This window comes from Garra rufa, chromosome 20 (assembly GCF_049309525.1).
Source record: "Garra rufa chromosome 20, GarRuf1.0, whole genome shotgun sequence".
NCBI classification, from domain to species: domain Eukaryota; kingdom Metazoa; phylum Chordata; class Actinopteri; order Cypriniformes; family Cyprinidae; genus Garra; species Garra rufa.
The window spans coordinates 28,045,194-28,062,463 of record NC_133380.1 but is presented as its reverse complement, the minus strand read 5'-3'; the positions used below and the strand labels follow the sequence as shown (position 1 = coordinate 28,062,463).

The following is a 17,270-nucleotide window of genomic DNA, read 5'->3' as shown; positions in this document are numbered from 1 at the left end:
TGAGGATAAATATTATGGCGAAATTATATCATATTTTTACAATTTATTTTTTGCTAAAAACTCCAAAACTGTATTTGGCTTAACTGTCTTAAAAATCTCTTCAAAAGAGTTTGGTATTGTGGCAGAAATGTGGGATATTCATATCGAATTTGATTAAGCTATAGCGTTTGTGCGTTTATACTAAATGTATTTAGACTGTTTTTCATACTGTAGTTTCAAACCATAGTTACATTTTTACCATGGTATTGAGGTGTTATATGCGTGGTTTTACCTGTGGTTATCATGATCTAAAATAAATATATGCTACTAAGGAAGACCAATGGTTAATTTTAATAAAACTCAAACAAAAAGTAAACAAAAGCACACACAATCTCAAATGGGTGCTCGACTAAAAAACACGTAGAACAATTTAAATATAAAGTCGGCAACACCAAAGCTCCAAAAGTATCAAAAATGTATTCAAAAAACTTCTGCACAGCGTGTGACGTTTCAAGCATGCAGACTCTTCATCAGACATGAATCAGCTTGATGAAGAGCCTGCATGCTCGAAACATCACACGCTATGCGAAAGTTTTTCAAATAAATGTTTGCTAAAACACAGTCAGAATAATTAAATTTCACCATATAAAAAGGAGGTTGTTACAACTTTTAGAGACGTTACTGTTTTTGATAACGAACATAAATTAACATCAACATCCTAAATTAGGCTACTGTGAAATGTAATGAAACAATATACTCAGAACCAGCAAAAACTAAGTTTTTTTTTAATTAAGATATTTCTTTTGTTAAGGAAAAACGACTGAATAAATGTGTAAAGAATTCAAAAACGTTACGTGTTTGTCATGTTCTGACCATAAAGAGTTAAACAACTTTAATAAACACGTTCACTTGGAAGCTAAATCTTGCCTTAAAACCTAAAAGAATTAAAGAAGGAAAAAAATACATTGTGATCATTTTTGGCCATATCGCCCAGCCCAAAATTAGAATATTGTCTATGACCAATGTTTATGATCAATATGGTCCTGCATTTTGTGGCAAAAGTATAATTTCTTAGATGCTCAGTAGTAACTTCTTTATACAAACAAACAACCAAAAGAGAATTTCTGTGCTGGGTATGGCACAGTTTCCTGAGAATGGGCCTGTAAATTAGACATGACACACACCTATGTGGGTGAGACTATGTCAATGGAGATGAAAACATGGAAAATTTTAAATAAAGATAAAGTTGGTGCAACTCAGAGGACAATGGAAACAATTATGTTTACCCCTTTGGTCACAAAAAAAGAAAAGCCAAAATGCACATGGAGAACCATGGAAAGTATGATTGACATGTAGTAAAGACTGCAAACTAAAGTGTTTGATATGCTTAAATGTGCATTGCCCCCTTGGACTCATACCCGTATGGGTTAGGCTGTGTCTCTGCAGGTGGTAACACTGAAAAAATCTCATGTCACACATGGAACAAGCATATGGCTTCACTCCTAAACAAAGTACCGGAGTATTAAGTTTTGACGAATTAAAACTTTCAGTATGTCCAACACCCCAATGCATTGTCTGTAACTATGCCCAAACTCGAGTTTGTTGCAGTCAAACCTATGTTTGAAAATTGTTTTGCCATGAACTATAAAATACAGTGTGTACAAGGCTTTAAAGCATTGCTGCCAACTGTTTAATAATAATACTGAGCAAGTCACATTTGAGGAAATATTTATGTTCACAGTCGGTTTCTTGTTAATAATTTTGTTAATGTAGAAACCAATATTAAAACAGTTAAAAAAACTGTTTTCATTGCCAAGGCAACAGTCCAAAAAAGTCTAACATATCAACAAACACTGAAAAGTTGGCAACAGTGCTGTGCATTTGTGTAGTCAGGTAGAACAATGCAAAGGGTAAGGAGAGACGGCTCATACCCGTATGAGTGAGGCTGTGTCTCTGGAGGTGGTAACGTTGGAAAAAACGCCTGTCACACATGGAGCAAGCATACGGCTTCACCCCTAGATGACCAGAGCAAATTATGCATAAGATTTAAACCATGTATATGCAACATGTTTATGTCAATATAGAAGCTGATTGTTGACAAATATTGCTGAAAACACATGCTTCACAAGAGCAGAGTGCAAGAGATGTTTGCAAGCACATAAAAAGCGTGTGAAAGATGGTTGCACAGCTTATTAGGGCACTGACTCACTAATACTCATTCTGAAGGTGGCATGAAACAGTGGCTGTGTCCAAATTCAGGGTCTGCATCCTCCTTAGGATCCTTCCTACCAGGTTGAAGGAGGAGGGGTCCTCCGAAGACCGCAAAACCGGGAAGTAGGTGTCAGTGAATTTGGACAGCCTACACTTCTTTCAGTTCCCTCCCTTCCCCGTTGCTCATATCCTGTCGCCTAGCAACCGTGACAGCGCTAAGCAAGAAGTAAGGTTATCTGTACTGCACAAAAACAAAATAACTACTCTTTCATCCCTAAAAGCGTTAAAACAGCTTCAATCACTAACAAGAAATTACCTGTGTGTAAGGGGATATTCACACAGGCAGTAAAAAAGAAGCTAGTTTACGAAAGTGATGTTTTTTAACATATATACATACAAATGTAAAAAAAAAAAGCTTAACGCTAAAACCAAAGGCCTAACTAGACAACCGCTGTAAAAGAATATTTTTTGAAACGCCAGTTTTTTTTTAAACTTCCATCATTACTACCGCGAAAATTCTGGAAGCGCTTTGCCGAAAGGTATTGTGGGATAGGTAGGACGGGAAAGGATCCACCAGACCCATCCTTCAAATTCGGGGAAAAGGAGGACGTATTTGTGGGCCGCATTTGAAGGATCCTATGAATTTGGACAGCCTTAGTCGCGGCGCTGTGACGTAACATCCTTCAAATGAGTCCTCCGAAGGATGTAGACCCTGAATTTGGACACAGCCAGTGTCTCAACCATATTCCAAGTGAAATAGGATATTCAACAAATAAAGTTATTTCATATATTGCAAGCAATATGACTAATAGCATACATCTTTTTTATTTTAAAATGTATTAAAGAATTATTATTATTTAAAGCAATAATTTAGAATGAACTATTCCTTTAAAGTCCATGTAAAGTCAATTCTTCTAAACACATTATAAATGTTAGAAATGCATTGTTGAAACATGTTACAAGACTGTGATCACAATTCACTATTTTCTGCAGTTTATTAAAATGTTTAATATGATTGATTATTTAAAAAATAGCTTAAATGAATGATTCACTGACTAATCAGCCGTTTTGAATGATTTTCTTGAATTAATGATTTAAAGACAAATACTTGGGATGCATCGAATGTTCGGCAACCGAAAATTATTCGAATAAGCGAAAAGACCGAATAAATTATATGAAACAATGACGTCACGCGATCAAATAGAGCAAACATGTCGGCAGTGTGGAAGCATTTAAAACTGTCAGAGAAAGACGCAAAAATCATTACAAGCACCGACAGCACGAGACTGTTTAGTATCGCATCGCATGTCTTCCATGAGAAGAGAAAGGGCTGGTTGTTGCTGGGTCCTGTATGATGACTAAAAATAGCAAAATGGCCTTAAAGGAGTAGTTCACTTCAAAAACAAAAAATTACAGATAATGTACTCACCCCCTTGTCATCCAAGATGTTCATGTCTTTATTTCTTCAGTCGTAAAGAAATTATGTTTTTTGAGGAGAACATCTGAGGATTTCTCTCCATATAATGGACTTCTATGGTGTCCCCGAGTTTTCCAAAATGCAGTTTAAATGCAGCTTCAAAGGGCTTTAAATGATCCCAGCCGAGGAAGAAGGGTCTAATCTAGTGAAACGATAAAAATTTTTTTTAAAACATTTTTAGAATTTATATACTTTTTAATCTCTACACAGAGTACACACAAAGCTAGACAAGACAAGCATTTGAGGTTAAAAAATTGTAATTGTAATTTTTTTTTTTTTTTAAATAACCAATCGTTTTGCTAAATAAGACCCTTTTTTCCTTGGCTGTGATCGTTTAGAGCAGTGGTTCTCAACAGGGGGGGCCCGGAGAGATCGGAAGGGGGGCGCAAATTGTTTGCGAGAAAAAACAGACAAGGCATTATTTGGGTACTGAGTGTATTTTATTGGGTTTCAAGTTTCATGTAGAACAGATATTCCAAACCGGTGGGCCTCCAGGGTGCCGCAAAATAGCTTAAAATTCATTTAAATATTATCCTAAAATTGTTTAATTTCATTATTAATGTTTTAAATGAAAATGATCAAAGCACGGTCTCTCTCGTGTTCTGTGATTGATTGCTTTGGACTCCACGCATCAAGTTTCATCGCACTGTTAAATACAGACTGAACGGCAGCTCAAAACTTTCAACCGCTGCACAAAACTTCATTTTAGAGTCCTGCAAGGGACATATTTTTTAATCCCGCACCCGCAAGTTTCTGTCCTGCTCCCGCAGAAATATATGTTATTTCGTCCTGCTCCCGCCCGCGACATTCATGTTTTGTCCCACTTCCACCCGCAAAAGTAACCTATTATACCCTGCCTCTGCTTAATTATTTTTATCCACGGTGTGGATAAAACGTCCCGCGAACCCGCTCCTACGTCCCGATCTAAATCAAATTATTCGCGATACGTGCTTCAAAGTCGTCTGAATCAAATAATTTCCCATACGCGCTTTGAAGTTGAACGTTCTGAATCAAATGATTCGCGATCCGATTGGAGCGCTTCGAAACCGTGAATCTTTTTGTGACGCAGTGGTTTACTGATTCGGAGTTTCCAAAAAGCTCCGTTGATACCTTGCTCACCTTCTCTATAAAATGTATTCGTTGCTTGAAAATAAATCATTACTATTTATAGAGCTAACTTACAATGTTTTTATTAAATTGTGATCACATAATACAGCTTCCGTCCTATTAAAAACATTTCATGACCTGACACTCATTATCTGGTCTTTGCCTAAAAAGACGGGTATATAATGCGCGTTGTTAACAGATTACACTAGTTTCGTCAATCTCTGCCTATGGAGAGAGAAAAAAAAGTTTTTAAAAGCATCCCCCCTCTGGTTATTTCACAAATTGCACCCTGTATATTATATATATATCTATATATATCTATATATATATGTGTGTGTGTGTGTGTGTGTGTGTGTGTGTGTGTGTGTGTGTGTGTGTGTGTGTGTGTGTGTGTGTGTGTGTGTGTTAAAATGTTAGAACTGAGCCGAGGGCAAAACTAATGTTTTGGTTAATAAAACAGGCTTAAAAATAAGCATCTTTAGAGGAAATGTCAGGTATGGGGGGCCTTGCAAAATTGACCGAAGCAGGAGGGAGGCCCGGCCTAAAAGAGGTTGAGAACCCCTGGTTTAGAGCCATTTGAAACTGCATTTTGGAAGTTCAAACTCAGGGGCACCATAGAAGTCCATTATATGGAGAGAAATCCTGAAATGTTTTCCTCAAAAAAACATCATTGGATGACCAGGGGTGAGTACATTATCTGTAAATTTTTGTTCTGAAAGTGAACTACTCCTTTAAACCATTAGTAAACACACTACGGAATGTTATGTTGTCTAATACGCGCACAAATTTTATTTGTCCTGACAGCTCTGCACAAGCTCGTTAGCCAGGGTTCAAATTCCAAAGCGCGAGGAAAATCTGCATGATGTGAATCATTCATAAATCTGCTGCTGTCAGTAAAAAGTAGGACTAAGGTCTTCTTGCGGGTTTCCACCAAAATAAAAGTCAACATTCATAAATGTTAGTATTGTAATTTTACTGTTGTTCTGTAAAATAAAATAAAAATGTAAGACAAAAATAATGATAACAATCATTACAAAATCTCTATTACTATTTTAACATTTATTATAACATTCTCCTTTGCTCAGCAAGGCTGCATTTATTTGTACATTAAAAAAAAAACATGTTTGATTCAAAAAGGGTGTCTTAAAAATGGCCAAAGAATATTATGTTACTAACTTATTAATTTTAAGTTAAATTGTGCCTTGTTGACAGGCTACTAGAATGGTTAAAAAAATGTTCAGTGTTAAATAAATATTTTTAAATTGTTGTTTTTTAATAGATTGTTTTATTTGAAAAGCAAGACAAAACTGTAAAAAGCAAATATTGGCCTTTTTGATTTATGCAATGGTGAAAAACAAATGGCAAAATACATGGGGGAAAAACACGAAAAAAACGTGTTCGGTAATCTGCCTTCGGCCCAGTGTGTAATTTTGTTCGGCTTTAGCCAAGAATTTTTATTTCGGTGCATCCCTAACAAATACATTTTTTAACAGTCATTAGTTGCCACCTAGTATAAAATTTTATCCCAGTATTTATGGGATAATATGAATGAATTCAAGACAAAAACAATATTGTACGGTTGACTGTTTGTAAAGCTGTTTTAAACCTAAACATGATAACTGCTCAGCAGTACCTTGGACGCAGATTTGAATGTTCCGGTATGACTTCAAAGCCAAATTTTAGCTCTAGTACATCAAAATAGAAAAATTCACATTTTACATTGTCGCAATGATATTGCCATACCGCGCATACCTTTAAATAAACATGAAGAAAATAAAGTGGTATCCAGAAAATATTACTTAAGACTGACAACTGGTAGATTATGTGTTTTGCACCATTTCAAACGTAAAACTATGAAATCTGTAAATGAGCTTATGAAACTCAATACGAAATATCCACATGAACCATGACTGCCAAGTGGACAGATTTTAAAGGTTTCTTTTTACTTCTTCAGTAACATGTTGAAGGGAGCCATACTTTGAGTGCACCTTCAGAACTAAAGATCATCTGCAGTGCTGCTCAAAAGTGAACCACAATGAAATACATTTGCTCATGTATGTAAATTTGCTGTTAGAACAAAGATCAGCAGGGCTCCTTTTAATATATAGGTGAAAGAGAAAAACAATTTTGTTAAGATTAAATGTGAAGCTTCAACAGGGATTTGTGATTGCCTCACAGACAAAGCAGACGTCATGCAGACGATATCTAGCATGCTAAAAAGGCAACAGAGACAAAAAGGTTCATGTGCATGACAATGTGCAGGAATGCTCAGCAAAAGCATAAAGCAACTGTGGAACTGCAGAGTGAGCGTAACACATTGCATGAATGCAACAAAAGCAATGCAGAAAGCTGCAGCAGCGCAGTGGGTAAGAGATGACTTGTACCCGTATGAATGAGGCTGTGTCGCTGAAGGTGGTATCTTTGGAAAAATCTCATGTCACACATGGTGCAAGCATATGGTTTGACCCCTAAACGCAGAACAAAATGTCAATAAACTGCCTTTAAATTGTAATCCTGCACAACAAATGACAACTTAAAGTACATCAATTACAATAATTACTTGTCTTAACTAGTACTGCTAACTACTAAAAGACTTCTGTTTAAATGGATATAAAAGTTATTCTGACATTTATTTTTTAAATGAGTCAAAGTTTTACTGTATTCCTACCATCATATCAAATTAACTTTTTGGAGGCTTTCTAACTGCTGAAATGCATTAAAAAAATAAATCAAAAATAGAGAAATTTAAAAAATGGTGTCTATAGCTTTGGTGCAAAAAAATATAATATCTGCAAGTATTTTATACTTCAAAAAAAAAAAAAGAAAAAAAAAAAAAAGGATTTTGTTCTGTGTAGACGCGCTATGATCTGTAACTCTGTTTATGAGTATCCATTCTTGGGTTTATATAAATAAAAAGGCTAATGAAAGCACCATACAGTATTTTTACCATACATCAAAAACAATCTCTATTAACATGTTTTTAAAAATTATGAAGGAAAAAAAATTGTGTAAGACTTTGTTATGGTTAATGTAAATAAAGATTATACTTGTTTCATAAAACGTTACTATTATATTTTTAAAGAGTGTTATAGTGTAAAAAGTAAATATTGAAGGATTGTTTTTGAAATAATGTCCAATGTAATGACACATACCAGTATGAGTGAGGCTGTGCCTCTCCAAGTGGTAACGTTGGAAAAACCGCATGTCACACATGGAACAAGCATATGGCTTCACTCCTAAACGCACAGAGTGGCAAATTCAATGATCGTCTACACAGAATCAAAACCTTGCTCAAATGTCCTTATAACAAATATTAAGCTTTAGCTGATTCATGATACAGTACATGTTTTTGCTCTAGTGCCTACTTCAGAATAATGCTAAAAAAATTAGTCAGGTTTCACGCAGTGTTTATGAAACTTTGTTTGATCAAATGTGACCGATCACCACTGGTAATCAAGTCTATAGGCATTAAATAGCCATCGAACTAAAGTGCAAAGTTACATTAAATGCACAGTGAGAAAACTTAACAAATCCACTACAGTACTGTGGACTCTCTATTACCATCTGTGGCTGCAACATAAAATTGCATGTCACTTGTGGAGCAGTTATTTTATGTCAGCTGTGCTTCAGCACTGCTCTCCTGTGCAGATGAACCTGATGGTTCAAAGAATCCCCATTTTATGCATTAACCATAAGAGTCCAATAATTCATCACTCACATACAAATAAATGATCTTACCCCTAAAAGCACATTATTTACATTTGTCAAATGACGAATGCTGAAGGTAAAAATCTGAATCAGGTTAAAAATCTGAATGGATAGGAACAAGTCGTACCAGTGTGAGTGAGGCTGTGTCGCTCCAAGTGGTAGCGCTGAATAAATCTCATGTCACACACGGCACAGGCAAACGGCTTTTCTCCTGTGATAAAGACAGACATTCGAGTGAAAAAACAGCAAAACACACCAACATATCACCAAAATCTAACATAATAAATATATGTTTGAATTATAAGTGGAAATTAATTAATGTACCTTGTACTTTATAGCATTTAGCATATACACCGCGTTCCAAATTATTATGCAAATGTTATCTTTCTCTGGTTTTCATAATTAGTCAATGCAAATGACAGTCAGTATAATTTTTAAGTCATCAACCATTAGGGTATAATTTGAATTTTATTGAACAAACCTCCTAATGATAGCAGTATTTATTTCAAAAATAAAAAACTGAAAATGCACTGTTCCACATTATTATGCACAACAGAGTTAAAACATTGTATAGGTTGTAAAGAACTGAAAATGGGCATTTGCTGAATTTGCAGCATTAGGTGGTCATATTTACTGAAATCAAAGGCTATTTCAATCAAAAACATCCTAACTGGGCAAGTTACATCTTACCATAGGACCCCTTCTTTGATATCGCTATCACAATTCTTGCATCCATTGAACTTGTGAGTTTTTGGAGAGTTTCTGATTGAATTTGTTTGCAGGATGCCAGAATAGCCTCCCAGAGCTGCTGTTTTGATTTGAACTGCCTCCCACCCTCATAGATCTTTTGCTTAAGGATGCTCCAAAGGTTCTCAATCTGGTTGAGGTCAGGGGAGGATGGTGGCCACACCATGAGTTTCTCATCTTTTATGCAGATAGCAGCCAATGACACAGAGGTATTATTTGCAGCATGAGATGGTGCATTGTCATGCATGAAGATGATTTTGCTACGGAAGGCACAGTTCTTCTTTTTGTACCATGAAAGAAAGTGGTCAGTCAAAAACTCGACATACTTTGCCGAGGTCATTTTAATACCTTTAGGGATCCTAAAGGGGCCAACCAGCTCTCTCCCTATGATTCCGGCCAAAAACGCCACCTCCTTGTTGTGGTCGCAGCCTGGTTGGGACATGTTCCATCCACTACTCCATCCATCTGGACCATCCAAAGATGCACAACACTCATCAGTAAACAAGACTGTTTGAAAATGAGTCTTCATGTATGTCTGGGCCCACTGCAACCGTTTCTGCTTGTGAGCGTTAGTTAGGAGTGGCCGAATAGTAGGTTTATGCACAACTGCAAGCCTCTGGAGGATCCTACACCTTGATGTTCGCGGAACTCCAGAGGCACCAGCAGCTTCAAAAACCTGTTTGCTACTTTGTAATGGCATTTTAGTAGCTGCTCTCTTAATCTGATGAATTTGTCTGGCAGAAACCTTCCTCATTCTGCCTTTACCTGCACGAACCTGTCTGTGCTCTGAATCAGCCCCAAATCTCTTCACAGTACAATGATCACGCTTATGTTTTCGTGAAATATCTAATGTTTTCATACCTTGTCCAAAGCATTGCATTATTTGACGCTTTTCGGCAGCAGAGAGACCTTTTTCTTTCCCATATTGCTTGAAACCTGTGGCCTGCTTAATAATGTGGAACATCCTTCTTAAGTACTTTTCCTTTAATTGGGCTCATTTGGCAAACTATTCATCACAGGTGTCTGAGATTCATTTCAGTGATCCAAAGAGCCATGAGACACAATACCATCCATGAGTTTAATTGAAAAACAAAAAACTGTGTGTTTATGACACTTACATCCAATTTGCATAATAATTTGGAACGCGGTGTAATGTACTGTATAGTATAGGTATATTAATAGCATATAATTACACCTCCCGCTGTGATATTCATACCAGTATGGATGAGAATGTGTCTCTTCAAATGGTATCCACTCCTGAAGGCCCCGTAACAGTGATCACAGATAAAGTTCTTCTGGACTTTAGAAAGTGGACAGTTTCCATTTTCATCCACAACCGCCTATCAGGGAAAAAAAGAAGACATTTTAATTGCACGGATCGCTCTTTTCAATATACTGGATTTTTCAAGCTTCAAAACATACATAGAAGAACCATAGAAATGTCAAAAAAATTATTCATACACTTTATTTCAAGCTTTGGGTGAGAAACAGCTGAAATGTCTTTAAAAAGGTGTCTGTGTATCCCTACTACAAATGCATGATTATAATTATTACATAAGAATCTATATCACAGACAGTTTATGTCTTGGTTATTTTTCAGTTTCAAATGCATCATACATTTCACACTAAAATGCATGTAAAATTGACAAGGCATGCATAACAAAACCATGCATTCCCGTTAGAAATTTAAATATCAGTTAACAGTCACCCATTAGGAAAATCAAATTACACCGATAATTGCATGACAAGAATGTAATATTCCTCTTTAAATGTCTTCTGTTGTATACTACTCTATGCTGAGTAAGGAATATGTAAAATTTACATGGCTATGCATGTCATTCCAAAACGGTATAACTTTATTCTGCAAAACTCAAAAGAACATTTTATGAAAGCCAGAGAAGTCCACAACCAAATTTGACGACATTAATTTCTATATTATGGAAAACACATAGACTCTTAAAATATCTTCTTTTCTGTTCCACAAAATAAAGAAATGCATGTTTGGTTTTGAATAACATGAAAGTGTAAGTGAAATTACACCATTTTCTTGTTTGTGTAATCTATTGCTTTAATTGCACGTAATATAAAAAGACATGCATACACAGGACTCTCAAACACATACAACAGAAAAACCTAACTAAGAAGAGATGTCACACATAAAATACTCTAAACAAACTAACTAGCCAAGTACCAAACTTCACAGTTCTGCTTCACTCCTAAAACATCACAGCCCTTTAAATCACAGTAGATACTGGTGCTGTGAAAACACAATAACAGTTATTGTGCTGCTACAGCATTCCCCTCCCTTTACAGACTGCCCCACCCCCCGACCAAAACCAGCCATCTCCTCCCCCACAACAACACAAACACACCATTAACATACAGAAACAGCCCGTTTAAAAAGCTTGCAATGTCACATTGGAATATATATTTTCTACAATATTCTCAGTTACCCTCTCATGAGGCTAAATAGCACTGAAAATCTCAAATGTCTCACAGAAAGCAGTGTATTCAAACAAACTTTGCATGATATACAGCCGACAATCCATTCACAGGACTGTGACACACTACACGCCCACCCCCACACACTGACCTTCCCTGCTTGCCCATCCTGCTCCCTCACTTTTGAGGGTGTTCCCGACTTCCTGTTCTTTTTCTTTAGCTGCATGTCTTCATTGGGTCTCATTTCCTTCTCATCCAGCAGCCGGGGAGCTGTAAAATCGCCCTCCTTCCGCAGAAGCTACAGACACACAAACATAAATCACAAAGCCTTTTAAACCTACAACACCACCTCTGCATTTTTATATAACTGTAAAAATAAACAGGTTTCTGAAATAATCTTTTACATTATACCAACAAATTAATGAATGCATTTCAGATTTTATTTTGTGCCAATAATCACAGGCTTATATGTAGAGTTTTTTTTAACAGCCGAAGGCAATGCCAATAACTGGGTAGTTGTTGCATAGCAGTTTTTTTAACTACATTTTAATATTTTAGGTACTGCTCTTGCCATTTCTTTCAAGAAACATCGATGGCCCTATTGGACAGTTTTTTAAATAAAAATAAAAACAGAAAACCATGCATTTTGAAGGCAGTTGGTAGACTTAACCGGCCAAATCTGAATCAGCCTGAGTGATATTTCAATCTATCAGTATTTATGTTTATAAGTACAAATGCACCGAAATGAAAATTCTTGGCGAAAGCCAAACAAAATTAAACACTGGGCCGAAGGCCGATTACTGAACATGGTTCTTTGTGTTTTCTCCCCCATGTATTTTGCCATTTTTTTCACCATTGAAGAAATTAAATAGCCAAAAAGTTTTGTGTTGCTTTTCAAAAAAAAATAAATAAATAAATAAATGAAATATAAAAGGTTTGGACACACCTTTGAACCAAAGTTTTCTTTATTTTCATGACTATGAAAATTGTAGATTCACACTGAAGGCATCAAAACTATGAATTAACACATGTGGAATTATATACATAACAAAAAAGTGTGAAACAACTGAAAATATGTCATATTCTAGGTTCTTCAGAGTAGCCACCTTTTGCTTTGATTGCTGCTTTGCACACTTTTTGGCATTCTCTTGATGAGCTTCAAGAGGTAGTCACCTGAAATGGTTTTCACTTCACAGGTGTGCCCTGTCAGGTTTAGTAAGTGGGATTTCTTGCCTTATAAATGGGGTTGGGACCATCAGTTGTGTTGTGCAGAAGTATATATAGTATATATAGAATTAAATATTTTATAGAATTGAATATAATTCCACATGTGTTAATTCATAGTTTTGATGCCTTCAGTGTGAATCTACAATTTTCATAGTCATGAAAATAAAGAAAACTCTTTGAATGAGAAGGTGTGTCCAAACTTTTGGTCTGTACTATTTTCAATCTATCAGTAGTTATGTTTATAAGCTTTTACAGATGGCACAAAATAACCAATTTGCAACTCTAATCACTAATCTAAAGCTTCAAGGTGTCTTCTAACCAGTGGAGGACAGGTCATGCTCGTTGGTAAGACCATGTGTCCTTGTGTCCCACGGTCCTGTGCATCCCTCTGGGCTGAACCGTGGCCTGAAGCCGGACCCAGCGGCGACATCATTTTCTTAGGAGCGGCAATGGAACTGGCCTGCATCAGAGCCATGCTGGAAAGAACTGCTTCACATCCTAACAGCCCTGCCTTAAAAAAACAACATCAAGACAAAGAATATGAGATAAGCTTTTGTTGCTGTGGTAATCAGTTCGCACCAAGGAATTTGGGACCGGAATAAAAGCAAAAATCCAAAATCTAATAAGAGGAAAATAACATGTCCTCAATGAAACGTGTAGAGAACTAACCCATTTCATGTGGTCCCGGACTGAGCTGCCGGGTATGTGTGACATGGTGGTAGACAGCGGTTGAGAGACAGGCGAGATGTGTAGATGAGACGTCAGTTTGGACCCAGTGTCACACAAGTCTCACCGGACTCTATCATGGGGCAGCAATGTCTTTTCTTTGTGGTGACAAAGATGAATTAGAGTAGAAATATGAAACAAAGCAAATACAGCAAGTGTTGTAAGACTGATAAGGGCAGGTAACACAACAACTACAGGCTTTCTTCCACTGGTGACAGTACCTAGATTGTTTTGGATAAAAGAAGTTTGATAGCATAATTGCATCAATTTGTGTTGAATGTGTCAATATGTCTCACTGTACATTCATCCTAAATGATAGCAGCTCTGGCTCCTGGCTCTTTTTATCCCAAAGATCTTGAGCCCCATCATCAAAAATGGGAATTCTTTAAACAGAGACCTAATAAAATAGTGCTCTGCATGTTTGTGAATGTGAAATGGCCTACCGCAGCCCAAATGCTAATGCAGGAGCATCTCAAAAGAAAACATCCTGGGGCTCTCTGACTTCATAATTACAAGACAGCGGACTTTATTTGGACTATTATAGTGAATTTTGTTAGATTTTTGGTTGGTAGCCAGTGCCTGGGAGTCGTCATTGCCTCTTTATCTGTCATGTTTCACACAAAAACTCAACCAAGACTACAGAGCAGATGCTATTGGCTAGTATGGCGACGCCGCTTTCCTGCATATTTGCAATTTGTAAACTGTTTATACGCAGATAGACATATGAAACTAAACAATGTAGATTTACATTAATGTTGCACTCAGTCTGTGTTAAATAAATAATGCAAGTGCATTTACAATTACAATCAGAACTAGATACTGTAGTAAATCACACTCAGTATTTTTCACAATAACTAACACAGACTTTTCTCACTTTTCTTTTTTTTTTAACATAACAGCCACATTCTATAATCAAACTAACACCTGTAAAAGTTTATTAGCGACTCACAAACGCATTCTCAGGAAACCTAAGCTGTTTAGATAAAACTCTGAAACATAAATGCCTGAACCTACAGTAATTATCTACTGATAATTTTTTAAAAGATTAACTGACAAATAACAAAACAATTGGCAGATTTATTGTTAAAAAATACTAAATTTTTTTTTTTTTTGAAAAACAAATAGAGTAATTGATTAACCCTAGGCAAAGCTAAAACAGAACAATGACAACAATTAAGTGCTAAATATAAAATTTTTAACTTGGAATGTTATTTGGATGAAGCATTAAGCTCCTGCAAAATGCTAATAAACACACACTTGGACTGCACATTCAATTTAATGTACTAAACTGCTGTGCATATGTAACTAAGCTAACTGGCAGAAAAATAACCCAACAATCAGTATAATTAATAAAATGTCATTATTTATCGATAAATAGTGTCTTATATTGTTGTGGTCACCATTTTATGAAAGCAACAGAGTTACAGTGATTTTCACCAATTCATGTTCATGGCTCTCCTCCTGGATCATTGCTTTAGTAACTTAAGCTTTCTCAAATGATAAATTTCTGTTTCTAGAAGTACACAGTTAAGTGAACTCCCATAAAAATATATAAACTTTAATAATATCCTACAAAGATGTCTTTCAATTGCGATTCTACGACAAAGCCTGTTAGTACATAAAACAACAGAAAGTCCTTGTGGGCTGCACAAGTCACGATCAGCATTGTCAACCACTCTAAAATAGAGAAGCATATGTAAATCTGAGGTTTTAGATCAATTTCTATTAATCCTGCTCATTCATCTGACACATCCAAATCATGTCATGAAGTACGGAGTTGACTAAGGTGTGTTAGCTAATGGGAGACATCAACAAAGTGTGGTGCTGGTGGACTGCAGGCTAAGAAACAAGCACTTGCCAGAGGCAGAGGACTTTAATTATGCGTTTAATAACATTCATGGATGTTGTAATAAATGTAGACAGATGAAAGGATAACACATACATACATCACGCATGTGAAAAGCATCCCAGCGCGCTGTTGTTCGCGCTAAACTCCCCCGCGAACAAGCAACCCTCGTCTAACACACCTAATCCTTTCATTCAATCGAGCTTCATTTATTTATACCCATTTAAACATGTCACCGCATGCCTCGCATCACTCAGGTATGATTTGCTCTGAGCTGGAGTTTATTTTAAACGCGTTCATGTGCGTTTCGTGCACATTCTATAATCAAATCTCTATCTCAGGAGGCCTCTAAAAGCGCACCAGATCACATCATTCCGAAAGAAAAAAGAGCAATAATATTTATTTCAATGGAAGCTATGCGTGTAGTGCTCATAAATCTTACCTTAGTACTGCTCAATTTCGCTCTTTTATTCCAGCTCAGGTCAGTTTACAAACACAGGAAAAGCCACCGGAAAAGCTCCACGAGAACGCGCACACTGGCTGCAACGTCACAAAGTGTTCACAAGCAAAGACCAAACACAGCAGCACAATTGTTGCAAAGTGAGAATATGGAACACAACTATAAAGATGTTACTCTAGAAAATAGTGCAAATTTAAATAAATAAATTAATCTCACATCATTGCTCATTGTTTAAAATAGGGTACAGTACAGTTTTGTTTTTAATTATTGTAGGTCCACAGGCTGCTATTATCATTAATAATTACACGGTGTTCCAAATTATTATTATATAAGTGACATAAACATTATATACATACAAAGTATGTATTTATTTCTCATACAGACAGATTAATAGTATTGAAAGAGCAGCTATTAAAAAAAACTGTTGAGCAGCAGTGCCTTGGTTTTAGGACCCTTGCTGTCTATGGAGGTTCAGAGAGCTCTTGGATTTCATCAAAAATATCTTAATTTGTGTTTTGAAGATGAATGAAGGTCTTATGGTTTTGGAACAACAAGAGGGTGAGTAATAAACAACAGATTTCTTTGGGTGAACTAACCCTTTGCAAGATCTATGTGACTGAGCAACAATATAGCCTACCTTTAAAACAACAGCTCTGGGAGGCAATGCTGACATCCTTAAATGAAATACAGGCAGAAAGTATACATGAACTTGCAAGTTCAGTTGATAAAGTTTTTGAAAGTCATCTCAAAGAAGGGCTCATATGTAACTTAAACCGAAAGAAAGAAAAAATAATAATGAATTGACTAACTGGTTTAAAAACAATAAAAATCACACTATGAAAAACAGTACATATGACTTTACAAAAACATACAACTTAACAAAGAGATTAGTTTTTTATAAAATATGTTTAACATTTTCTAAGTGTTTCATTTTCACAAACTGTAAATAAGCTATATTACAAACGTATATTTTTGCATTTCAGGCTAATTTTGAGCACAAAAGTATGTGCTGTCTTCAAGTATAATTGTTGAAAGCATATTAAGGGGTTATTATGCACAATAAACTTCCATATTTTGTAAAACAGGTTGCACTGGTTTCAGATTTGATATTTTGTGCTTTGTTAATGTAACGGGTGTTTTGGGTTTTGTTTTGTGTTGAGTTTTCATGTTCATGTTTTCATGTCTTTTATGTAGTTGTTTCATGCTGTTGTGTCTTGCTTCCCTTGCCCTCATGTATTCCTGTCATTGGTTCCATAGTTCCATGTGTCATGTTCTGATTGGTTGTCATTGGTTGCTATGTCTTGTTCCCTGTTTTTCATTGGTTTGTTTGTATCATGTGA

The 17,270-nt window shown here is 36.1% G+C and overlaps 1 protein-coding gene across 4 annotated transcripts in view; it reads right to left on the bottom strand.

Moving 5' to 3' along the window:
* The window catches only part of znf740a (zinc finger protein 740a), a 35,741-nt gene extending 19,738 nt beyond the window's left edge, over positions 1-16,003 (bottom strand). For 3 of the 4 annotated variants that reach the window (XM_073826165.1, XM_073826166.1, XM_073826168.1), the window contains exons 1-9: positions 15,913-16,003; positions 13,568-13,722; positions 13,218-13,409; positions 11,823-11,969; positions 10,446-10,569; positions 8,610-8,693; positions 7,927-8,010; positions 7,159-7,242; positions 1,911-1,994 (exon numbers count right to left, since the gene is read on the bottom strand). In XM_073826165.1, coding sequence (XP_073682266.1) covers positions 1,911-1,994; positions 7,159-7,242; positions 7,927-8,010; positions 8,610-8,693; positions 10,446-10,569; positions 11,823-11,969; positions 13,218-13,409; positions 13,568-13,612 — 844 coding nt within the window. In that variant the 5' untranslated portion in view covers positions 13,613-13,722; positions 15,913-16,003. The remainder of the gene's footprint in view (positions 1-1,910; positions 1,995-7,158; positions 7,243-7,926; positions 8,011-8,609; positions 8,694-10,445; positions 10,570-11,822; positions 11,970-13,217; positions 13,410-13,567; positions 13,723-15,912) is intronic. The other variant, XM_073826167.1, reaches the window with a different exon arrangement.
* Positions 16,004-17,270: the final 1,267 nt, after the last annotated feature.